This window comes from Camelina sativa, chromosome 13, assembly GCF_030686135.1.
Source record: "Camelina sativa cultivar CO46 ecotype springtype chromosome 13, ASM3068613v1".
Classification (NCBI taxonomy): Eukaryota; Viridiplantae; Streptophyta; class Magnoliopsida; order Brassicales; family Brassicaceae; genus Camelina; species Camelina sativa.
Genome location: NC_141892.1, coordinates 2,839,061 through 2,863,245, shown reverse-complemented (window position 1 = coordinate 2,863,245; position 24,185 = coordinate 2,839,061). Strand labels below are relative to the sequence as shown.

Sequence of the window (24,185 nt, the reverse complement as noted above, 5' to 3'; positions counted from 1 at the left end):
TAGTGGTTGGGGCTAAGAATATATTGCAATTAAACCATAAATCAAAATAAGTACTTTTGTATATTACATGTTGGTGATAAGAAAATAAAATCATAACTTTTAAAGAATTTGTAGTGAGATCCCAATCAATGATCATTCGTATGACTAGTGTTAATATATACAAGATTTAAGATATTATTTCTTCTATATAAACACAGCCAAACCGACAGGCAAGAGAGGAGACTAACAACAAAACAAGTCCAATCCATGTAATAAACTACATACACATCTCTCTCGAATGGCTGATCAGATTCAGAAGATGTATCACAATCAAGAACCGACGGCTGAGATCATTATGCCAAGTGTCATAACGGCTATGGCATCTCTCCTACAAAGGGTGTCTGAGATGAACGACGATCTGAGCCGTCCGTTCGGGGAACACCAGAGGTTCTCAGCTTTCTCTGCACTGACCAAACCTTCGATATCTATCAGAAGCTATATGGAGAGGATCTTTAAGTACGTAAATTGTAGCGACTCGTGTTACGTAGTCGCGTATATATATTTGGATCGGTTCATACAAAAGCAGCCTTTTTTGCCCATTGATTCCTATAATGTCCATAGGCTCATTATCTCCAGCGTCTTGGTGTCTGCCAAGTTCATGGATGACTTGTAAGTTCTCATCTCTTTTTTTTCTTAACGCTAAGATTAGTGTTTTTATACAAAAAAAAAAAAAAAAAAAAAAAAAAATCAAATTTAATGGATTGATGCATGCAAGCTTTTCTTTCTTGATATTTTTATTCTAAAAACTACTATTAGTAAACTAATATATAAAACTAAAAATATTGGCCTAGTTGTGTTACTTGTTATTCCGTCTATCGTCTACCGACTAACATTTTTTACACCCTTAAGTTGAGTTGGGTGTATATTATCTTCGTATAGTCTTGTAGTTCCCTTTTTTCTAACATTTTATCTCTAATGTAGGTGTTACAATAATGCATATTATGCAAAAATTGGAGGAATCACCACAGAGGAGATGAACTTATTAGAGCTGGACTTCTTATTTGGAGTCGGATTCAAATTGAATGTGACATGTTCTACTTACTACGACTATTGTTCTTCACTACAAAGAGAGACTGTTATGAGGACGGTGTACTCTCCGGATTCTTTCTTGCTTACAAGTTTTGATAAGATTCGTCTAATGCATTTATACGACGAAGATTCACAATCTATCCATCGCAATAGTCAAGTCACCGCTGCTGTTTGATACATTAGAATATTATAGATCATGTTATGATATGTTACATATGAAACCTTTTTAAGGGATATGTAACAAACTTTTTTGAGAACTTCAAATTAATTTATAGTTCTAAGAATATATTTTTATTGTTTCATTTTGCTTTGAGAAGTGAATTGGGGCTTCAGGATCATAAAATCCATTAATAGCTTTTATTCCAATCTGTTAGTTTTTATTCAAATCCATTTTGTTTCCTTTTCCATTTCGGAATCTCAATGATATTTCAGTAACAATGAAACAAAAAAAAACAGAGAAAACAGAGAAAGAAACAGAGTATAAGGGGGATTCAGCTGAATTAAGCTTCCCAACCACGCAATTGGGTGGCTCTAGCGACTCGGTTAACTCCAAGAGTGAAAGCTCCCATACGGAGGTTGCAGGAATGAGTATGGCACATTGTCTTGATGTTGTGGAACGCTCGAGTCATGTACTTCTGCAGCTCCAAGTTCACTTTTTCCTCTTCCCACATGAAACCTTGAATGTTCTGCACCCACTCAAAGTAACTCACGGTCACTCCTCCTGCGTTTGCGTATATATCTGGAAGTATAATCACTCCTTTCTTCGACAGAATCTGCCAAAACCAAACATATTAGGATTATATTTTAGGAAGCTTTAGGGACGGGTCTCTGTGTTAACAATGCATTACCTCATCAGCCTCTGGATCGGTTGGATGGTTTGCTGCCTCTACTATAAACTTTGCTTTCACATCTCCAGCATTTTCCCTGAGCAATATATGGAAAAATTTAAGAATCAGAATGTGAAATCTTATACGGTTAATGTGGATGTTACGAGTGAAAAGTTTTTTTTGTACTGACTTGTTCAGGACACCACCAAGAGCACATGGGATGAGAACATCGCACTCATGAATGAGCAGTTCTTCTGAACTCATAGCGTCTCCACCAGTGAAATCAACGAGACTTCCAGTAGCGTCTTTGTGTTTCAGCAGAGCGTTGATGTCGATACCTTCAGGGTTCCTGACTGCACCAGTAATGTCGCTTACTGCAACCACTTTACCACCTTTCTCGTGGATCAGCTTGGCCGCCCATGTTCCAACATTCCCAAAACCCTGTTGACATATTAATACAAATCTTCTCAACTTCTCTTCCTCATCATATGATACAAATAATTAAGCTTGAGATTAGCTGATAGTTTATTTTACCTGAATAACAAATGTCAAGCCCTGAATCGATTTCCCGTACTCAGCAAGAAGAGCTTCGGTGGCAAAGACTACACCACGTCCTGTGGCAGCTTCCCTACCTAGTGAACCACCAAGATCCTACACCAAAAGTGATCCAACAACAGCAAAAAGCTCAAAACTTTGGTAATCACCACACAAAACATTGGAATTATCAACCAGAGAATAATAAACCATCAGATGCAACCAAGTTAAAGAAAATGAGAAACTAACAATGGGCTTTCCAGTGACAACAGCAGGGGAATGACCATGAAACTTGGAGTACTCATCAAGAATCCAAGCCATGGTTTGAGCGTTAGTGCCCATGTCAGGAGCAGGGACATCGGTGTGAATACCGATGAGATCATGGATCTTCTGGGTAAAGACACGAGTGAGTCTCTCAAGCTCACTCAAACTCAAGTCACGAGGACTACATCCAATCCCACCTTTAGCTCCACCGTATGGGATGTCAGCAACAGCAGTTTTCCAAGTCATGAGCTGAGCAAGCGCGTTCACTTCATCGGGATCAACCTTTCAAAAAATCAAAACAAAACCCTCATAAAATTCCAGATCCCCTAGATTCCAAATAAAGGTCAGATTTTTAGCAAACCCACCAAAAGCTTTTCAATTCAAGAAAAAGGTCAGATTTTTTAGCAAACCTCAGGATGATATCTGATTCCACCTTTCATGGGTCCACGAGCATTGTCATGTTGAACCCTGAATCCGATGTAAGAAACGAGAGTTCCATCGTCTTTAGGTATCGTACACTCCACCTGAGAAATCGATCGATCGATCACAAAAAGTCAAAAATCCCAACAACATTTGAGACGAATTTGTACTAAAAAAAAAAAAAAAAAAAAAAGAAAAAAGAAAAAGAAAAGTCAAACCTTGATCTCTCTAAAAGGGATCATAAGACTCTTCTCGATCTTGGAATCCAAACCCAGGATTCTTGATGCATGACGGAAGTTTCTGTTCGTTGCAGCTAAAGCATTCATCTTTTCACCTTTTTTAATGAGATTTTACAAAACTCAGATAGGGGAAACAAAAATCCAAAGTTATCGGAAAGATCCAAGGTTTGAAAAAGAACTTGTATCTGATGATCGGAGGAATCTACGAAATAGAAATGGGGTGGATTACAAAAACAAAATCTTGGGAAGAGAATTGTTTTGGGGTTTGTTGTGATTCACAACTTGTGAAGGAATTGGGAAGAGAAGGAATTGAGTATTTGTAGGGGAAAGCGTAATTTGAATGAGAGAAAGAAGAGATTTGTTTTTTGGGATATTATTTTTGACGTATCCTACGTCAGACCCACCCAGAACACTAAACATATCCTTTTAAATGACTCTTCTACCCCTACTTTTCTATTTCCGATTTTTTTTTGTTGACAATCTATCTTTTTCTTCCTTTTTTTTTTTTTTTGTTTAGTCAAACATGTATTTCTGTTCTACTTCGTATGTATGTATGTATCTTTCAAAAGAGGGAAAATGTATTTTTATCACCAAAAACAAAAAAAAGGATAAATATTCCAGTTTAAATTTCCTATATATATATATATATATATATAAAATCAGAATATGTATGTCTTTTATTGACCATATCAACAAAATAGAATTTGATTACAACCTCTAAACATCCCTCGCGTTTTGATATATACTCTGCTAAAAATGAATTCATATTATCAGAAGATTAAAATGAAGTTAACATAAATATTTTAATAATTGTTTGTGTTTTTCTTCTGTTCTTATTATAATAATCAAAATTAGAGATTTGTATCAAACTAAAAGAAAAATTTCACTATTGGTTTTCTTAAAAAAAAAGTCCGATTTCCGTCCTAGTTTTTTTTTTTTGTTATAACTGGTTTCGTGGAGTCCCAACAAGGATGGAGCTGGGACAGACTTTTTTTAGGGAAGGTGTTATGTGACTTTCTTTTTTACCATCATGTTGATTAAATAATACTACTATTTGCATAGCTCTTTTTTCAAAAATTGTTTATCTTACTGGTATGACTTATCAGACATTTAATATTTTGAGGAATACATTTAACATAATCTTATCGTATAGAGAGATATAGTACAGCAAATTATGGATAAACATGCAGAGCCTGATTACATAAGCTCCACGTTTGAAACATGCATTTAGTGTATTTTAAAGCGCATTTTAGGAAACTCTCGCCATAATTTGGTGAAATTATAAATCCGAATATACTGTAGATTAATATGACCTACAACAACTAAAAACAATTTAAAACTTTTATAACAATAGGTGTATGTATATGTTGTTTATATATGATCAACAAAACGTGAAAGAACCGTCAATGTTATCCACGAGGAGATGCGAAAATCAAGGAGTGAGTTCATTAAGGAGGGGACGTGACTCGCTGCTGGACGTGACAATTTCGTACTAATGGTTTCTACGCAATCTGAGCCGTTAAAAATCCGATGGTCTTGAATCGTAAGAACCAGATTCGCGGAATCTTAGTCAGACTCGATCCGGACCCAACCAACACACGTTGCAAAAGTTGCTATCTGAACCGTTGAAAAAAGCTGTTTTTTTTTTTGTTTTTTTTTGTTCATTGTTATTGGATGGCGACTCTCTGCTGACCTGGCTGTGACGCGGCTACTCGGAGGCTTCGTCGGTGTTCATATCCAATGTTTCTTTTAGTTATCTTATGTATGACCATATTGGGTCTTTTAATTAATTAAATAGTCTTTTTTTATATATATATGCATGCATCTCTTATTTGATTATACATTAATACTATAAGCTAAGGCCGACAAAAAAGAAAGAAAGACGAAGCTAGCTTAATTCATAAGTTAACATTTGCAACTAGAACTATAAAATTGATGAACTCGAGACAATGTGCGTAATGTATATATATGACTAGTATATTTTTTGTCTTTACGTTTTCTTTTGTTATAAAAACAAAATTTTAATAAAAACATATCATGGACAGATTGGTCTTTCCTTTGTTTGTACTTCAAACATATACATCATGAACTCAATGGTGTGTGAATATAATTTATCTTAAATTTGACATTCTGGAAAATTATAGACTCATAGGATTTGCTAAATATATATATAGGGAAAAAAACACCACAAACTTCTGAGCTATGATGATAACGAAACGAATAAATTTGGGATGCACTATTGCTTTAGATAGAGAGAGACAAAAATATATTTATCGCATTCATATCTCAAACAATATAAAAAATTAATTAATCGATGGGAACATGTCGCTGACAAACGATGATTACAAAAAATTATCACAACCAATAATTTGTTTTAAGAAATATTTCAGTATTTGGGAGCAGGAAGTAGCCATGTGGAGCCCTTGATGTAACCAAGAGATATGAAAGGCCTAACTTCGTTTTGGTCAATATCTTGTGTGTAAGGCACTCTCTTCGCTACGTGTGACCCTGGTCCGAAACACTTGTATTCCCCATAGAACACCGTCCTGTATTCCACACAAGGTACAATATCGAATACACAGTTTATTATCAGATTTATAAAATGTAGTTGATTGAGTTACTATATGTGAATGAGATGATAATGATCAAATGTTTCGTACTTGTCGTATCCGCGGTTGAAATTCTTCCTCCATCCAGATGGGTTGACCACGCTGGTCATCTCTGTGAAAGCATAGATGACTTTTGGGTGGCTCATCCAAGACCGGCCCAAATAAATTCCGGTTCCTGTTCCAGTGATTTTGCAATGCACGAACGTGTATCCGTTTTGTTCGTTCGCACTTGATCTACTCTGTGCCGTGATCACTCTTAACCCATCTCCAACAGCGTGCAATTGCGTGTTCTATCGAATTATATACAAATATATGTATCATTAAAAAAATCATGTGTTATATATATAACATATATCATGTTAAAAAAGATAATGAAGTTACCAAGTACAAGGAAGCTCCTCTTCCGAAGATAAAATCATAGGTTCCTTCGATGTAACAGTCCTTGAAGAAATGGTTGCCTTTGTCGTCGCATAGAGTATCTTGAAAACCGTAGAATTTACAGCTGTAGAAAGCTGCTTTATCTCCGTTGATCCTCATAGCTAGAGCTTGTCCTTGTGAACCTGGTTTCGGCATTGGAGCAGTGTTCTATAGAATAATAAAAAATAAAAAAATCAAATGTACACATAAATTAGATTAGTAGCAATCAATCTTTAATGTAATGTAACAACGTAGAAGGAATATATTTCACGTACTCTAATGATGAGGTTAGCTGCCTGGAAATAATCAGACCAGACGATAAGAGTTGCACTCTCTACGGTTCCATACTTAGCGGCTGTCCCGTGGTAAGTCAAGACCGTTTCCGCACCAGGTTGACCAAGCAACGTAACGAATGGTCGAGCTATGTCGATCGTGACCTTCTCATTGTACACACCGGGAGCCAACTTGATGATCACACGGTTCTTGTTTCCTGTAGGAATGCTCTTGATCGCTTCGTTTATTGTCTTAAAGTTTCCTCCTCCTTTTTGATTCACCTGTAATGAAGTTTCCATTTTTCATTCGAATTAGCACACACACAACTAAAACCATTTTTTTTTTTTTTTTTTTTTTTTTTAAACCGAGCCAGATACTCAAACCTAGTTTTTTTTCTTTTTTTAAAGATCAAATTAAAATTAAACCAAAATGGGATTAGAATTGTATCGTACGGTGATAATAAGTCGTGATGCTTCAGCAGCATCGAGGGCGGGGTCTAGCTTGCCCTTTCTCTGGGAATAGGGTTTAACGTTGTTCTGGAACCATTGCGGGATTTGGGCCCTGTTTTCTGGAATAGGATCTGTATCGGTAGCTAGAACCACTGGCGAAGCAAAAAAGACAAGGAATGCAACCACGGACATTGACATGTAACCCATCTTTTATTATTTTCTTTTATTTATTTTTCAAAATAAAAGAAAATAATGAAAAATGGAAGAAAAAAAAAACTACGTTTTACTAGTCTTATTTACCTTGAGAATGGAAAAAATGAAGAAGCATCAAAGGGGTTTTTATACTTGTCTTGTTTGTCGATGTCTGAACGGACAGATACGGACAGAACTTATTTTTTCTATTCTCGTTTGTGGTCTATATTTCTTGAAGCATTTGATTTTGTTGTAATTATCTATCGCCATCTACGAAAAGGAAAATTTACTGTTGAATATTGACTCCTCCAAAAAGAACTCTATTATTGCATTTCTATTTATGAATTTACCAAAATTAAGGACCTAACCAACAATTTATGTTTGAATGTAAAATTGCTACACAGGAATACTTAGTTCAGTGGTAACTTAATTTTGGTGTTTTCTTTACGTCAAATGAAAGTTTTGTTAGTGATTTTCACACCTTTTTTTATAGGACTATATGTACTTTTTTTTTCCCATGTGTATGGTAATGCCAATTATTAGGATAAAAACTTACATAATTTTATTCCTAAAACATAAATCCGTAACTTTTTTATACTATAATTTTTAATCAAATACCAATTCTATAATGTTTTACTAAAACTATTACTTAGGTCAAATATGATTCCAAATCGTGGTTTTCTCTAAAATTACAAAATCACATATTTGGTATTCATAGTGAAATCACGTTTTGGTGAAAAAATTATTAAATCACGTTGTTGCTTCGACAATTGAAACTAAATAGTTAAAATTACAATATATAAAATATAACCAACCAAAAATATAACAAGTAACATCCATTTTTATTAATTTTGTTTACAAAATTTCCCCCAAATTATTATCATTAGTTTCAAAAAGTTGATAAATTCATATTATTAATCAGTCACATCACACTATAATCATAACACATTCGCATCATCCAAACCCATATATATAGGGTTTAGGGTTTATGATTTAAATGATGTACAACCAACTGAATTTTGATGATTTGATAGATCAATACATAATTAACCAGTACGTCGTAGTTCTTATCAATAATCGACTTTATTATAATAGAACCAAAATTACACAAGTCTCTACTCCTCCATCATTAACAGGAAGAGAGGATTTCTTAGAGAATAAAATGTACAACTGTGTACCATATACATGTTTTTTTTGGGTGAAAATTATAGAATTTTTGTTACGAAGAGGTGTAGTTTAGTAAACGGGAGAAGGGAGAAGCCAGGAAGAGCCTTTGATGTAGCCGAGGGAAAGGAAATGGTTAGCTTCTTTGTTGTCTATGTCTTGTGTGTGTGCCACTCTCTTAGCTTTGTGTGATCCTGGTCCCGTGCACATGTATTCTCCATAAAACACCGTCCTATCATTCATAATGTTATACAATGTCAAAAAAAAATTTTGCCGCAATATATCGAGTTGAGAAATTCAAAATTCAAAAATATGAAAAAACTAAACATTATCTCTTATATACTAGTGTCTAGTGTTGGTTTTTAATTCTTATCATTTTGGATTTGGGAAATCGTGTATACATTTACGTAATTTAGATTCAAATCGATAGACTTACTTGTCATGCTCGCGCACCCTGTTCTCTTGCCATCCGGATGGGTTGACGACACTGGACATCTCAGTGTAGGCATATACGACCTTAGGGTGGCTCATCCAAGCCCTACCCAAGTAGATCCCGGTTCCGACTCCAGTAACCTTGCAATGCACAAACGAATACCCGCTTTGGTCGTTTGAATTCTGTCGATTGTGTGCTGTGATCACTCTTAATCCATCTCCAACAGCATGCAATTGCGTATTCTATGGATCAAAAACAAAATAAAACACGACGTAGTAATCACTAATCAGCCATGCGTAATAATTAAATGTATTTAAACAGATCAGAAGAACTAATTAAAGTATACACGTACCAAGTACAAGGAAGCTCCTCTTCCGAAAATAAAATCATAGGTTCCTTCAATGTAACAGTCCTTAAAGAAATGGTTGCCCCTATCGTCGCAAAGAGTGTCCTGAAAACCATAGAATCTGCAGTTGTAGAAAGCAGCCTTATCGGCGTTGATCCTCATAGCTAGAGCTTGTCCTTGTGTACCTGGTTTCGGCATCGGAGCAGTATTCTATAGGAAATATATTAAAAAAAAAAAAACATTACAAACTAATCCTTTAAGTGTTATACTAGCTACTAATTAAGTTTTTAGAATGTGTACATACTAAAATGTGTAAGTTGGCTGCCATAAAATATTTGGCCCAGACGATAAGCGTCGCACTCTCTACTGTGCCGTATTTAGCGGAGGTTCCATGGAACGTCAAGTTGGTTTCAGCACCAGGTTTGCCAAGCAATGTAACGAATGGTCGGCCTACGTCAACTGTGACTTTCTCTTTGTATACACCAGGAGCCAACTTGATGATCACACGGATCTTGTTTCCTACCGGAATGCTCTTGATCGCTGCGTTTATTGACGTAAAATCGCCGCCTCCTTTTTGGTTCACCTGCATTAAAATTAATAGTGTGCATTGATTGAAATGGAAAAATGCACAAAACGAAAGCTGGATTCATAATAAAAGAATTAATCTTATAAATATAATAAACTTGTGATGTACATACGGTGATGATACGTGGTGATGCTTCAGCAGCTTCGAGAGCGGGGTCGAGTGTGCCTCGTCTCGCGGGAAACGGTTGAACGTTGGCCTTGAACCATGGCTCAACTTGGGCTTTTTCCGCGGGAATCGGAGTTATATCGTCGGCTAGAACCACCGGTGGCGCAAAAACTACAAGTAATGCAATCAGGGACAGAGAGATGTAACCCATCATTTATTTTATTTTATTTAAAAATATAAAAAAGAAAAGAAAAGAAAAGAATATTTATTTATTTATTTACTTTTAAGAATGGAAGAGATGAAGAAGCCGTTGAAGGGACTTTTATATACTTGTCCGGATCGTCCAGACCGGATAGATCTCTTTTTGCTATTCTCGTTTGTGGTTTTTCGCCTTCCTTTTGACATTCTCGTTTGTGGTTTATATTCCTTCAAGAATTTTTGAATTTTTATAAAGAGTAATTTCTCATTTCTCATGCACTTGGTGAGTGATTAATATGAAATCCAATTAAGAAGCTTGTTTCTGTATAATAAGTAATAGTATATATTTTTTTTCCGTTCAATTATATTTCTTTCCATTTGTTATATTCTGATTCAATAATAATCAATCAGAGATCGATCAAAGATTCGAGTCAAAATCATTTGTTAACATTAAAAGGACAGTCAGATGCTAGCGAGTGACTAAAGAACCGCCGAACAACCTTTGGCGGGGGAGTGCTAAGAAGACCATCAGTATGAGCAACAGTTTTTCCTTCTGCTACAGTATCCGATTGAGTAGATCTAGGGTTTTGACCCATACTCTTGTAATAAGAGTTAAATATTGCTTGTGTCTGGGGATTTACTACCACATGAGTAGATTTGTGGTGAGCTGGGAGAGCCAGAATGGTTCTCTCCATATTAAAGTAATCAGATTGAGTAGAAGTTGGGGAACTTGTGGGTGGAGAAATTGGGGAGAGGGAAGGAAAGACAGAGAGGGAAGGAAGGGGAAATGGATCAGGAGGATCAGGGGGGAAGGGGGAGGACGTTTGGATCTACCCTCAACTAATGTTGAGGGAGGAATCGGGCTGGAAGGACGATCCACGAGGAACCAGCAGTTCGCCATTATTTAAACCAAACTATTTTAACAGCAGAACTTTGTGTTTCTCAACATTGGAGAGGCCAATGATACCGTTTTTAATATGCAACTATGATGCAACGTTTATTATTTTTCTCAATAGGTAAAGTGGGGTTGGATTTTTCGAGATCATGTGGCATATTACATAGTTGAGGAGCATTGATACTACATTCTACGGCATTGCCACTCGAAGCAGAAGCACAAACCTTGTTAGCAGCTATGCAACAAGCATGAATTCGAAGATTCATGTCGGTTTTCTTTGAAGGAGATTGAGAGCTTACCAAAATGTGAAATGGCCAAATTTATGACATATCCATAAATACCACATCTATCACGGTATTATTTCTTGATCTATCCGTTCTTTCCAAGTTTCTCATGTTTATGTTAGGAGAAATTGTAATAGAATAGCACATTTTTTAATTTAACCTCGAGCTTTCCCTAGGCTCATGGAAAAGTACCAAAATTGTTTTATCGATTAATTAGATGCTACAAATATTTCACGTAAAGAGTTGTTTAATTTACCGGTTAGCTGCTTCGTATATTTCACATAAAGAGTGGAACGTTACCAAGTAGTCAATTTTATATGCATGTCCATTATTTAAAATATATAAAAAAATTCTTTCATTGATTAAAATGTAGATCAAAGTATTGATATTATTGAAATGATATGGCGGTAAGCGTTTTTCTTTGGTGGTAAGAGATAATGGTAGGTTTAGTGATGATAAAAAATGTGATAATGATATGAAAAGAGATGATGGTTCAATTATATTACGATGGGTAAAAGTGATTGTACGTTACATAATATGTAAGATGAAAATATTTTTAATTTCATCTACATTTTAATAATATGTAAAAAAAACACATGTGTAATAATTTCTAAAAATAGAAAATAATTTTAATTCTTACTCGGATTGATTTTATCCGCAACTTTGGCTAATTGATCAGCTGATATCATGATTTTACAAAATCATCAATATAAACTCGAATTCGTCAAAAAAAAAAAATCGCTTAAATGTAACATGAGCATAATAATATGACGATGAAGCTTATAAAAAAATTTCGAATATCCTAACCAAAAACTAAAAAGTCTAAATATTGGACGGGGCATGGTAATACGCCGGAGATTTGACCATGGAAAAAAAATGTACAAAGAACAAACAGTGAAAATTTGTTATAAACCAACCCCAACACAAAGAACATTAAACAAATTAAAAGTCTCCTTTCATGCTACTTTGAAAGTTTCTATATTCGTAATTCGTAAATATTTTGTTGGCTGGGATACTATATTTTCAACTGTATAAACACTATCTCAAAAAAAAAAAAATTCCATAGTGTTGGTTAGTGTATGCTTTTGGTATTTTGGTATTCTAGTGGTAATTATATTACAGTAAAATCTCTATAAATTAATACTGTTGAGACCGAGAAAATCTATTGATTTTTTAGAGAAATTAAATTATCTATCAATTAATAGTTAACAATTTATAGAGATATTTTCTTAATTTGAATTTTTTTCTAAGAATTATAGATTTGAAATAAGATTTAACTTTTATAATCAATATATTGTTAGAGTCAGTTAAAAAACAACAATTATCATGTTTTGAATTGAACACCAAAATATTATGTTACCATAAAACTAATACAAGAGTTATATATTGATAATTTCACTAATTTATTTTATGTATATGTATATATTGATAATTTTATATAATTAATTGATAGTATTGATGAGACAATACATTTACATAAGATTTTAAAAAAAATATATATTTTTATTATATTATTGTGTCCAAAATTACACTTGTCCAACTTGGGACAGGAAAAAATTATCAATTTATTAATTATTCTCTCAGTATTTTACAACATTTTTCGTAATGATTTTCTCTTAATAATATTAAAGAGTTTACAAAGCGGGTGGTGGGAGAAGCCACTTGGATCCTTGGATGTAGCCGAGGGAAAGGAACCGGTTAGCTTCGGTGGGGTCAATCTCTTGTATGAATGGAACTCTCTTGGCTGAGAGTGATCCTGGTCCTGAACACTTGTACTCTCCGTAGAACACGGTCCTGTAATTTTTAGATGGAACCGGCATAAGTGACCAGACGATTAGGTCATCACAACGTGTCTATGTAATATATGAAACTGGACTTACTTGTCATGAGCGGGGGTCTTGTTTTCTTGCCATCCGGCTGGGTTGACGACGCTGGTCATCTCGGTGTAGGCATAGACAACCTTAGGGTGGCTCATCCATGCTCTTCCCAAATAGATTCCTTCACCGACTCCAGTCACCTTGCAGTGCACGAAAGAGTATCCGCTCTTCTCTTCTGCGCTCTTACCTGCGTGTGCTGTGATCACTCTAATACCATCTCCGACCACGTGCAGTTGTGTTCCCTTTTAAATTCAACATGTACGTATAGAGATTTCAGACTTTTATGTATTCAGAAAATTATAATGTATGAAATGCGATTATCTAGGGTATCGTTTGTGTACCAAGTACATAGAGGTACCACTTCCGAAGATGAAATCGAATGTCCCTTCGACGTAGCAGTCCTTGAAGAAATGGTTTCCGGTATCGTCACAGATTGTGTCTTGGAAACCATAGAATTTGCAGTTGTAGAAAGCAGCAAAGTTTCCTGAGATTCTCATAGATAAGGCTTGTGCTCCCTTTGTTTTACCATCTGGCGCCGGGGCAGTATTCTACATATGCAAAAAAAAACAAGTCATTCGAAATCTAGGGAAACTGGCATATGTATTGGCCTAAAAAGAGAAAGTATCACTGCCTCATGGGCCTTGATGACTAGTCACGTGTATATATATATAGTTGTATAATGTATAGTACGTACGTAGGATACTTCATATATTTATAGATATATATACCTTGACGACAATGTTGACGGCCATGAAATAGTCGGATAAGATAATGAGAGAGGCACTATCGACGGTTCCATACTTGGCGGCAGTACCATCGAAGGTGATAACGGGCATGGCAGTGGGCTGTCCCATCAATGTGATGAAGGGTTGGTTCCTCTCGATAGTGACCTTCTCTTTGTAGTCACCAGGAGCTATCTTTATGATCACCCGCTTTGTGTTCCCTGCAGGAACGCTCTTTATTGCGGCGGTTAGTGTTGTGAATTCACCTCCCTTTGGATTCACCTGCAATCGTTACATATATAAATTTCAAATTTTGTATCAAAATATTTCGAGTGATAGTTTGGGGACAATATAGTATGAAGTAGTAGTAGTGTTTTTTCATACGTTGATGATACGTGGAGCAGCCTCAGCAGCGACGAGTGCAGGATCTAAGCCTTTACGTTGAGCCAATGGACCAACGTTGGCCTTGAACCACTGCTCCACTTGGGGTTTGGCCTCTGGGATTGGTGTCACATCATCTGCGAACACCATCGGTGAAACAAAGACCACCAACAGGCCTAATAAAATGGACACATTTGTGTATCCCATTATTTTTTTTTGTTTTTTTTTGTTTTATTAAAAAAATGAAAAAAAGTTTTTTTTTTTTTTTTTTTTTTCCTTTTTTTTTTTTTTTGTTTTGATGATTTGATGGGAAGATGGCCATCGGTTATATATACTGTGAAAGAGATGGGGAAATTTTTTCTTTCATTTTCGTTTGCTATTATTGTTTGTGGTGATCAATTTTTGTATCCTGCTATAATTTTTCTTGAGAGACTTTTTCAATTTTAAAATGTTTGAGAAATTCAAAAAAATTCTAACCACTCAAATATCTTTATTGTTCAGCTAAATATATATAACCTTAACCATTCCGCTTTAGATTAATAACTCGAAATAATTCATTTATTTTACTATATTAGGAAAGTAATTTTAGAGTATTATTTTCTCCAAATTTTAATTTTGTTACAAACAAACAACACTACAATAAAAAAGAACTATTCTATAGCAATAGTTCAATCACTACAAAAAAAATAGTGCTATTGCAAGAAAATAGTGCTATTGCAACAATATTTTTGCAATGATTGTATTTGTTAAAGTTTTACAACAAATTTTGTTATATTTTTGCAATGATGAATGCACATTACAATTTCATTACAAGTTTATTGCAAAATAACAACAAAAGTTTATGTTGCATTTTTCCGTTACAAATTAGCAATATTATTGCAACATGCGAAAATATCTTGCAAAATTTACAATAAATATTCAACGATTAGAGTTGTGATTATTTTGCTAGAAAATTTTAGTATACACATGTGAAAAAATATGTGACATCTTTGCCACTGTATTTACGACCATTTATATTTTTACAAAAATTATGTTATTTTGCTAATTCTTTTTCTAGTTCTTTTTATAGTGGACTTCTATGTTACATCTTCTTAAATCAAATAACTCTTTTGTTAGTTTCAATAACAACTGTAGACATCTATTATTCGCTTTGCTTATACTTGGAAAATCATGAAGTATAGTATATGTATATGACATCTCAAACAGTATAACCATATATTGTATATGTATAATCATATATTGGTAAACTAATATATAAATATATCAATTATTCGCTTTGCTTATACTTGGAAAATCATGAAGTATAGTATATGTATATGACATCTCAAACAGTATAACCATATATTGTATATGTATAATCATATATTGGTCCACGTTAGTCACCCGAATATGCTATTTTCTTTGACATCTCAAATACATAATAATCATATACGTATAGTATATGTATATATAATTATATTCCCTTTTCTTTAAACTAATTTATATATATATGTATACATATATATTTGTCCTTGTTACTCACCCACGAGCGTTACCTCATTTTACCATATCTATCTTAATCATTTGGATAACTATACAAATCCAAATTTACGTTTAATAAAATATTACTTTACAGATTATTTTCTATATTCGAGTAATTTTTTAGCTTGTGTGTGGGAAGATAAAACTAATGTGGTTCTTCGGCTTCTCTTGTTATTATTATTTATTTATTTATTTTTGAATAATACTAAACAGATCTGACTAAATCTACTATTATTCAGTATCAAAGATATGATTTTATTTTATCCTGCTTATATATAGCTTAAGAAGGTGCTTCTATAGATCTATCAATACAACACGTTAGCAAGCAACATTCCTTCTCCAAAGGTAAACAGAGTTCTCCATTAATCCGCAGTTTTATTAAAGGTTCTGATTAGTAATAAAGTTTTGTCGTAACTGGTATAAGTTTTGTTGTAGTTTAACATACTGACTTTGTTATTTTTAATAAATATATTTAGATGAGTCTTATAGAAAATGAAGGCTAAGCTCAAGGAGGCAGCCGTTTTAGGTGTTTTTAACCCATCAAGAACACCTCATCTGTCATAAGAAGAAATAAAAATATTTTAGAAAATTTATTTCACATCATTTGTGTAATTATTTTTTATTTATGCATTACTGTAATATTTTAATATTTGATTATTTAATAAATGAATTATGTCTTTTACTTTTTAATCATGAAGATATATATTTTAATTTTGAAAAAATTAAATAAATAATATTAAATTGATAGCTAATGTGCCGAAACAAATGATATAGCAAAATACTGTGATTAAAATTAATGTTGTAATATGAATTGCATCTACGAATATGCAATGGAACTAAGCGAGGAAAATTTGCAACAATAATTGCTTCAATATTGTTCGTCGTTTTTAATTATGACGATTTATGATTGCATCACTAATTTGCTGCATAAATAAGGTTACAATATTATAACAAATATAGCAATAAATTAATTTCTTAGAAAAATTTTAATGTTATTTGCTATATGTTTTATGTGGTAATAAGTTGTAACCATTTAAATTTGCAAACGTGTGTCACAATTATGCAACAAATTTACTACGATAGTAAGTTGCATTAATACGACAAATAGAACAAGAAGTTAGTTCATTGTAAACTTTGCAACATCTGTGCGATAAATGCAAATTTGCAACATCCAAATAGCAACATACAAAATGTGTCTTAATTTTGTTGCAGTGTCATAATTTGCAACGATATATTAAATTATTGCAACAATATTATGACTATTTTCTTGTAGTGAATACCACATTCAATACAAGAAAACATAGTTACATAGCAATACAAGAAGACATAATCAACAATCTAACAAAAAATACTATTCAATACCATATTTGCAAGTGGTAGGTGAATAAAAAAATGTTATGTATATCAAATAGTGATTGACTAAATAATGTAAATGTTAGATTAATTAATTAATATTATTTTTAATTATTGATAAACCCCTTTAAACGTGTGTTATTCTGAAAAATAAAATTTGAAACTACAAATATTACCCAAAACCAAATATTTTTGTGTGGAGAATGTCCTAAAAATCCCTTGCTATTACTATTACTGGTTTATATTCTCGTAGAATGAACTTAAATCCGGTGGGCCTTCCTTGTTTCCAGTAAATGAGACAATGGAACATACTTTTTTATATGTTCACATGCTCACTCGATGTGGGACCTTTCCAATGTAGTGAAAGAACCAGTACCTTCCTCCATTTTCAGAATATTCATGTGGCTATTCTAAAGAAGAAAAACTTAAGACCCTTTTGGATACTTTAGAATATATAGAAGTCAATAAATAATTTATTTTTTAATGGTATCCAAAAAACCCTACAACTTATTTTTATGGGACGGCTGAGGTCCAAAATTGGATATTATATATTTAATCCCTGACAAACCAAATTATTATTATTTTTTTTGTTAAAAGGTATTCAATTAAACTGGAAAATGAAAAGAAAAAGTTTACAAGGCCCATTAGGAAGCCCAATACAAACGAAACCCAAGTTTAAAACCCATACAATTGGAAACAAAACTGAACCAGATGTTAACCAACAATTAGAATCGAACCATTAGTTAGATTCGAACCAGTGATATGGTTGAGAATTTAACCGCCTAACCAGTACTCAATAATGGCATACGAATCACACGGAGAGAGAGTGGAACTTTGTAGAGATCGCAACTGAGATTAGGGTTCCTTATGCTCTTGCTATCGTAGTTGTATTTGTAGAGAACCAAAGATGGAGTAGAGATAGGGAGAGATCAGGGTTGCTGGCTCGAAAGCTCGAAACTCTGTTGCGGATGGTGGCATCGATTTGTCGAAGGAGAAAATCAGCTGATTTGAAAGAGTTTCGATGAAGTCGGTGGTTTCGTTCTGTCCAGATCGTGTAGATAACTGCCTGCCAGGCGATTAGTAGAAGCTTCTTAGCCACACGAGTGCCTCTATAACGTGTAAGGGAATCAATCGTCTGAGCCCATGAGGTTAAGGGTACAAAACCACAGCGTCGAGCAACCTCCAACCAGATCGACCAAGTGAACGGACACTGAAAGAAGATGTGGTCTCGCGACTCAGGCATAGAAGCACAGAGTAAACAGTGGGGGTCAACTTGAAGTCCCCAGTTCAAGAGTCGATCTCTTGTCGGACAACGATCCAACACAAACAGCCAAGAGAGAAATTTATGCTTTGGAATCCCACCGGAAAACCAGATGATGCTATGCCAGGGAACGGTAGCGAAGGTACCTCTAAGAGCAGAGTAGATGCTACCCGTGTTGTGGCGGGACTTGCAGCAATCGTCAATCCACCATTGGTAAGAATCATTTTCCTCAGTTAAAGTAAGAGTAGAGAGTTCAATATGGACATTGACTTGAGAGTTTGACCTTGCAGGGGGAAGTTGCCAAGATCCTCGCCTCCAAAGGTCAGCGAGACAAGTGCCTCGACGAATACCAATCTGATAAAGCCCGTCTCCTTGGAGGTAAGTCAACATTTTTCCCAACTTGCACCAATTGTCTGTCCAGAATTTACAGGCTTTGCCATTACCTAGCTTGAATTTAATCTACGGATAAGCTACTTCTCTAATCTTCAGCAACTTATTTGTTAACCAGGAGAAACGACTGCAAGGCTTACGAGTCCAGAAAGAACTCAAATCATTAGACAACACTACTCCTCGAAACCAAGCCACCCAAACTAATCCAGATCTGAAGAAGAGCAGCCAAATGAGTTTGACCATGCAAGCTTTGTTCCAAGTAAACAAGTCCCTAAGTCCCAAACCTCCCTCCTTCTTAAACCGAGTGACTGTATCCCAAGCCACACGAGCTGAGTGATGCCCCTCTGTCGTTCCTTTCTATAAAAATGTACTTGAGAGTGAGTTTAACTGTTTTATACATTTCTTTGGCAGGATAAATCCTGAAGACTAGAAGTTTGAGATACCAGCAATGACAGATTTCAGCATTTGAAGCCTTCCTGCAAACGAGAGAGATTTCGTTGACCAAGCAGTAAGGCGACCCTTTACCTTCTGAATTAAAGGCGCAAAATTAAGTAAGGTAAGTTTCTTTGTGCAGAGCGGAAGTCCTAAATATCTAATTGGTAGTTGGCCGTGACTAATTCCCGTGGTGGCTGCTATGCTGTCAATTGCAGGCTGAGATAAACCTGAAGTAAAGAAACTGGTTTTTGGTAGGCTGATCGCTAAACCCGAGACTGCTTCAAACTCTTTTAGTACTTGAAGAACATTTTGCAACAAAGACGCTGAACCATCAATGAAGATCAGTAAGTCATCAGCAAAACATAAGTGAGTTAGCTTTATTTCTGAGCAACGATGGTGATAGTTTATTTTTCCTTCTTCAGCCGCTTTATCAAAACAGACAGAGAGACAGTTAATAGCTAAGACAAAGAGGTATGGCGAAAGAGGATACCCTTGGCGTAAACCCCTTGACCCCTTGAAGTAACCATGGACGTGTCCATTGAAACCAACCGAGAAAGAAGGTGTGCAGACACATGCGTTGAGCCAACGAAGGTAAAGTTCTGGTACCTCTATGCCTCTTAAACAGTTAAAAATGAATTCCCACCTTACTGTGTCAAACGCCTTTGCAATGTCCACTTTGATAGTTATTCTCTTAGGTCCACTTTGTTTCTGATAACCATTTACTATTTCAGCCGCTAATAGAGTATTCTCCACCAGTAACCTGCCTTTTATGAATGCAGTTTGATTCTTTTGCACCAGATCAGGGAGAATAGGCTTCAACCTAGCAACAAGCAACTTAGAGACTACCTTGTAAAGGGTGTTGAGGCAAGATATGGGACGATAGTCAGAGACAAAAGAAGCGCCTGACGACTTAGGAACTAATGCAAGGATGGTGGCATTGACCGCAGATGGAAGGAACCCCATGTTGAAGAATTTGTGGATACTCGAGATGACATCCTTTCCAAGGAGTTCCCACGAAGCCTTGTAGAAACCCGAGGTAAAACTATCTGGTCCAGGTGCTTTATTTGCATTTAACTTGAACATTACCCGCTTAATCTCTTCCTCATTTGGAATCTTAATCATTGCCTGAATTACTGCAGGGGGACAACGGTATGGAAGTATATTCCTGAACCAAGAGGGAGGAGTGTTAACTGGTCGAAGGACAACTGGGGCAAGCAGAGACTTGAAGTGATTCACTGCCAGAAGACTCATCTCAAGAGGGTCGTCAATAATAGAGCCAGATAAGGACATAAACGATCTGATTGCATTAAACGCATTCCTCATCTGCATCACCCGATGGAAGTAAGAGGTGTTTAAATCTCCTTCTTTCAGCCAGTTGATTCTTGACTGTTGCCTGAAATAAACCTCCTCAATTTTTCTAAGAAATTCCCATTGCGACTGAATTAGTTTTTCTTGCTGGAACAGTGTAGGGGAAGGGCAAGTTAGAGCTTGGACCTGCACATATTGAAGCAAACAGTTAGTCTCTCGCACTCTATTTTGGATATCCGAGAAATTTTCTCTAGAAATTGTTTTCAATTCTCTCTTTAAAGATTTTTGCTTAGCACTCAAAGTTGACAAACGGGGTTCCTGAGGAAATGTGCTTCCAGCCAGATTCCATGCTGATTCAACCATTGAGAGGAATTTTGGATGGGTGGTTAAGAAGTTGAAGAATTTGAAAGGCTTAGTTCCAACTGAGGGGAGAGGAGCGAAGAGGTTTAAGAGGCTAGGCGAGTGATCAGATATGTCAGGCGCAAGAAAGGAGACAATACTATCCGGGTAATGAGAAAGCCACAGGTTGTTTACAAGGACTCGGTCAAGCTTTTTGGCTATCGGGTTGAGAGGGTTTTTGTTTGACCAGGTAAAGAAAGGGCCTTGGAACCGCATGTCAAAAAGCTCAAGTTGCAGCAGACAATCCCTGAGCTCCAGTAGCGAGAGGTAAGATGGTTAACATTGGGATTAGAATGCTCTGTAGGGTGAATGATTTGATTAAAATCTCCACAAAGGACCCAGGGTGTTGCATCAAGCTGGAGGTTTTGATGCAGACTTAGAAGTTCACACCAGAGGTCAGTTCTTTCATCACTAAGGTTTGGGGCATATATGACTGTGAAACAGAACCGATGACCTCCTTGAATTGAAATTTCACAAGTAAGCAGATGCTTGGACTGGTGCAGGACGGATACCGAAGCAGGTGCTTTCCAGATGACAACAATCCTCCCATCTTCTACAGAGTTATGGTTAGAGGTAAAATTCCATCCTGGACAGGCACTATTCATAACATGGTTCAGATTTGTTTCCTTTATATGGGTTTTGATGAGGGCACCAAAAGTAGGCTTATTAATAGCAAACCAGTTAGCAAAAGACCGATGTTTATCTGTGTCATTTAGACCTCGAATATTCCAACAAAAAGATTTGATATACATAGAAAAAGAAAAAGGGGTTAATGAGATAGAGGAAGCCCCTCGCAAGAAGGAGGCTTATCCTCAGGAATGGGAACAATAGGGTTAGCGACTGGCGTGTCAATGACCATATCAGATGGGGAGGGACAAATAGGGGTTAAAGAGGAAAGGTGTGATAGGTTAGGGAAATTTGGATCAAGCGGAGAGAGGTTGAGAGGGTTTTTGGGCTTTGAGGTGGTAGGAGAGGGGGCTAAAAGATCATAAGGGTTGGAGGTGGTGATTGCAGGTTGGTGTAAGGAAGGTGGAGGAACAAATGATTTTTTAGGACTAGGTTTAGAAGGAGGTTTAGAGGTAGTAGACACAACAATAGGTTCAGAAGCCAGTTGCAAGGTGGAAGGAGAGTCTTGCTGATTAGAGAGAGGTGGTGGAACAGATGAGCTACCCACAATATCAGTAGGCTTGGTGGAATCAGTGGTAAGCTTTCCTTTGCCTTTATTTACTGGCGCAGTTTCTTTCGACTTTTCAGTTGTTGTTGTCTGCTTCTTTTGAGTCTAAGAGGGAGTCACCAAAGGACAATATTTAATGATGTGTCCTATTTCGTGACAGTGGGAGCACGTAGGAGGAACCCAGGGTATTCAACATTAATTGTGATGACTTCTCCACTGTCCCGCACAACTTCAACTGAGGAAGGTAAAGGCTCATTAAGGTTTCTTTCAACTTTTACATGCGCAACTGACAAGCTTACTAGGTTTTTTGTGAACTCATCCATTTCCTTTTGGCTCTCCTACTAAACCTGCCACTAAGCTAATACCCTTACGATGCATCAGGTCAAATGGCATTCCTTTGAGGTAGGCCCATATAGGAATAACATCAAGATCAGTCTTCTCCCCACCAAAATAATCCCATTGAGCTACAAGGAACATACACTCGCCAATATACCACATCTTCTTCTCGAGTATCTTTCCCCTCAGGTACTCATTTGGCACACGTACTAGCATGGAATTAGTAGAATGATTGAGATGAATCTCAAGTCGCTTACCACGACCCCATATATGACTAAGAACACTCTGGATATGCTTGTAGGTTGGGAGCCGACCTTTGAATCTGCCTACTATGAAGTCTTTGTGGATATCAGCACCCTCTTGGAAGACAGAGTCAAGAATGCTAACTCGAGGCTTCCTATTGGCAGAAAAATCAACCGGGGCTAGCCTGGTAAGTGATCTATCAGCAACAGCTTTTAGTTTATGTGCTAGAGATTGAGTAGTGAGGTCCTTTGCCTTTGGCTGTGTAGATTCGTGAGGAGCAGAAGCAGGAACAAGGGTAGGAACAGTAACTGGTTCAATAGTAGATGGAATAGATGGAGCCGGGTTGGGGATAGCAGTGGATGAAGGTTGGGGAATGAAAACAATGGGGTTGGTGAGGAGACATCCGAGATGATTACAGCCGCTTTAGCAGCAGAAGGATGGTTTGTGACAGCCGACAAGGGGACATTGACTTGCAGTGCAGCGCTTCTAGTAGGAGGACAGTCAGATGCTAGCGAGTGACTAAAGAACCGCCGAACAACCTTTGGCGGTGGAGTGCTAAGAAGACCATCAATCTGAGCAACAGTTTTTCCTTCTGCTACAGTATCCGATTGAGTAGATCTAGGGTTTTGACCCATACTCTTGTAGTAAGAGTTAAGTATTGCCTGTGTCTGGGGATTTACTACTACATGAGTCGATTTGTGGTGAGCTGGGAGAGCCAGAATGGTTCTCTCCATATCGAAGTAATCAGATTGAGTAGAAGTTGGGAAACTTGTGGGTGGAAAAATTGGGGAGAGGGAAGGAAAGTCAGAGAGGGAAAAAAAGTCAGAGAGGGAAGGAAGGGGAAATGGATCAGGAGGATCAGGGGGGAAGGGGGAGGACGTTTGGATCTACCCTCAACCAATGTTGAGGGAGGAATCAGGCTGGAAGGACGATCCACTAGGAACCAGCAGTTCGCCATTATTTAAACCAAACTATTTTAACAGCAGAACTTTGTGTTTCTCAACATTGGAGAGGCCAATGATACCGTTTTTTAATATGCAACTATGATGCAACGTTTATTATTGTTCTCAATAGGTAAAGTGTGGTTGGATTTTTCGAGATCATGTGGCATATTACATAGTTGAGGAGCATTGATACTACATTCTACGGCATTGCCACTCGAAGCAGAAGCACAAACCTTGTTAGCAGCTATGCAACAAGCATGAATTCGAAGATTCATGTCGGTTTTCTTTGAAGGAGATTGAGAGCTTACCAAAATGTGAAATGGCCAAATTTATGACATATCCATAAATACCACATCTATCACGGTATTATTTCTTGATCTATCCGTTCTTTCCAAGTTTCTCATGTTTATGTTAGGAGAAATTGTAATAGAATAGCACATTTTTTAATTTAACCTCGAGCTTTCCCTAGGCTCATGGAAAAGTACCAAAATTGTTTTATCGATTAATTAGATGCTACAAATATTTCACGTAAAGAGTT

The 24,185-nt window shown here is 36.2% G+C and overlaps 6 protein-coding genes across 6 annotated transcripts; 1 reads left to right on the top strand and 5 right to left on the bottom strand.

Annotated features, from left to right (window-relative positions):
• Nucleotides 1–166: 166 nt before the first annotated feature.
• On the top strand, nt 167–1,415 carry LOC104768952 (cyclin-U4-2-like). The gene is made up of 2 exons (XM_010493060.3): nt 167–648; nt 961–1,415. The coding sequence occupies exons 1-2, from the start codon at nt 278–280 to the stop codon at nt 1,241–1,243; spliced, it is 654 nt and encodes a 217-aa protein (XP_010491362.2). The 5' UTR covers nt 167–277; the 3' UTR covers nt 1,244–1,415.
• LOC104734765 (glutamate dehydrogenase 2) lies at nt 1,404–3,763 on the bottom strand. The gene is made up of 7 exons (XM_087481611.1): nt 3,332–3,763; nt 3,104–3,217; nt 2,679–2,975; nt 2,430–2,546; nt 2,086–2,336; nt 1,917–1,992; nt 1,404–1,841 (listed from the first exon to the last, which is right to left on the bottom strand). Exons 1-7 carry the CDS (start codon nt 3,437–3,439, stop codon nt 1,569–1,571), a joined length of 1,236 nt encoding a protein of 411 aa, XP_087337737.1. The 5' UTR covers nt 3,440–3,763; the 3' UTR covers nt 1,404–1,568.
• Nucleotides 3,764–5,609: 1,846 nt separating this feature from the next.
• Nucleotides 5,610–7,414, bottom strand: LOC104734762 (putative pectinesterase 50). Its single transcript, XM_087480275.1, has 5 exons — nt 7,104–7,414; nt 6,654–6,932; nt 6,343–6,546; nt 6,013–6,251; nt 5,610–5,898 (listed from the first exon to the last, which is right to left on the bottom strand). Exons 1-5 carry the CDS (start codon nt 7,305–7,307, stop codon nt 5,739–5,741), a joined length of 1,086 nt encoding a protein of 361 aa, XP_087336401.1. The 5' UTR covers nt 7,308–7,414; the 3' UTR covers nt 5,610–5,738.
• Nucleotides 7,415–8,356: 942 nt separating this feature from the next.
• LOC104734763 (putative pectinesterase 49) lies at nt 8,357–10,289 on the bottom strand. Its single transcript, XM_010454407.2, has 5 exons — nt 9,934–10,289; nt 9,540–9,818; nt 9,242–9,445; nt 8,893–9,131; nt 8,357–8,688 (listed from the first exon to the last, which is right to left on the bottom strand). The coding sequence occupies exons 1-5, from the start codon at nt 10,138–10,140 to the stop codon at nt 8,529–8,531; spliced, it is 1,089 nt and encodes a 362-aa protein (XP_010452709.1). The 5' UTR covers nt 10,141–10,289; the 3' UTR covers nt 8,357–8,528.
• A 2,496-nt stretch (nt 10,290–12,785) lies between these two features.
• On the bottom strand, nt 12,786–14,591 carry LOC147929142 (pectinesterase PPME1). Its single transcript, XM_087481231.1, has 5 exons — nt 14,287–14,591; nt 13,909–14,184; nt 13,522–13,728; nt 13,184–13,422; nt 12,786–13,097 (listed from the first exon to the last, which is right to left on the bottom strand). Exons 1-5 carry the CDS (start codon nt 14,488–14,490, stop codon nt 12,938–12,940), a joined length of 1,086 nt encoding a protein of 361 aa, XP_087337357.1. The 5' UTR covers nt 14,491–14,591; the 3' UTR covers nt 12,786–12,937.
• Nucleotides 14,592–18,022: 3,431 nt separating this feature from the next.
• Nucleotides 18,023–18,400, bottom strand: LOC147929141 (uncharacterized). Its single transcript, XM_087482371.1, has one exon. It carries the CDS (start codon nt 18,398–18,400, stop codon nt 18,023–18,025), a length of 378 nt encoding a protein of 125 aa, XP_087338497.1.
• Between the last annotated feature and the right edge of the window lie 5,785 nt (nt 18,401–24,185).

Bases quoted from the DNA above. Each gene is read 5' to 3' on its own strand.
- LOC147929141 (XM_087482371.1), bottom strand. From the start codon at position 18,400: ATGCCTGAGTCGCGAGACCACATCTTCTTTCAGTGTCCGTTCACTTGG.
- LOC104734762 (XM_087480275.1), bottom strand. From the start codon at position 7,307: ATGGGTTACATGTCAATGTCCGTGGTTGCATTCCTTGTCTTTTTTGCT. The intron at 6,933-7,103 runs GTACGATACAAT...ACTTCATTACAG, and splicing joins CATCACGACTTATTATCACC to GTGAATCAAAAAGGAGGAGG. The intron at 5,899-6,012 runs GTACGAAACATT...TGTGGAATACAG, and splicing joins TTCAACCGCGGATACGACAA to GACGGTGTTCTATGGGGAAT.
- LOC104768952 (XM_010493060.3), top strand. From the start codon at position 278: ATGGCTGATCAGATTCAGAAGATGTATCACAATCAAGAACCGACGGCT. The intron at 649-960 runs GTAAGTTCTCAT...TCTCTAATGTAG, and splicing joins GCCAAGTTCATGGATGACTT to GTGTTACAATAATGCATATT.
- LOC147929142 (XM_087481231.1), bottom strand. From the start codon at position 14,490: ATGGGATACACAAATGTGTCCATTTTATTAGGCCTGTTGGTGGTCTTT. The intron at 14,185-14,286 runs GTATGAAAAAAC...TAACGATTGCAG, and splicing joins CTGCTCCACGTATCATCAAC to GTGAATCCAAAGGGAGGTGA. The intron at 13,729-13,908 runs GTATATATATCT...TTGCATATGTAG, and splicing joins CCGTCAACATTGTCGTCAAG to AATACTGCCCCGGCGCCAGA.
- LOC104734765 (XM_087481611.1), bottom strand. From the start codon at position 3,439: ATGAATGCTTTAGCTGCAACGAACAGAAACTTCCGTCATGCATCAAGA. The intron at 1,993-2,085 runs GTCAGTACAAAA...TATATTGCTCAG, and splicing joins CTTGGTGGTGTCCTGAACAA to GGAAAATGCTGGAGATGTGA. The intron at 1,842-1,916 runs GTAATGCATTGT...TGGTTTTGGCAG, and splicing joins CCGATCCAGAGGCTGATGAG to ATTCTGTCGAAGAAAGGAGT.
- LOC104734763 (XM_010454407.2), bottom strand. From the start codon at position 10,140: ATGATGGGTTACATCTCTCTGTCCCTGATTGCATTACTTGTAGTTTTT. The intron at 9,819-9,933 runs GTATGTACATCA...ATTTTAATGCAG, and splicing joins CATCACCACGTATCATCACC to GTGAACCAAAAAGGAGGCGG. The intron at 9,446-9,539 runs GTATGTACACAT...TATTTCCTATAG, and splicing joins CAGCCAACTTACACATTTTA to AATACTGCTCCGATGCCGAA.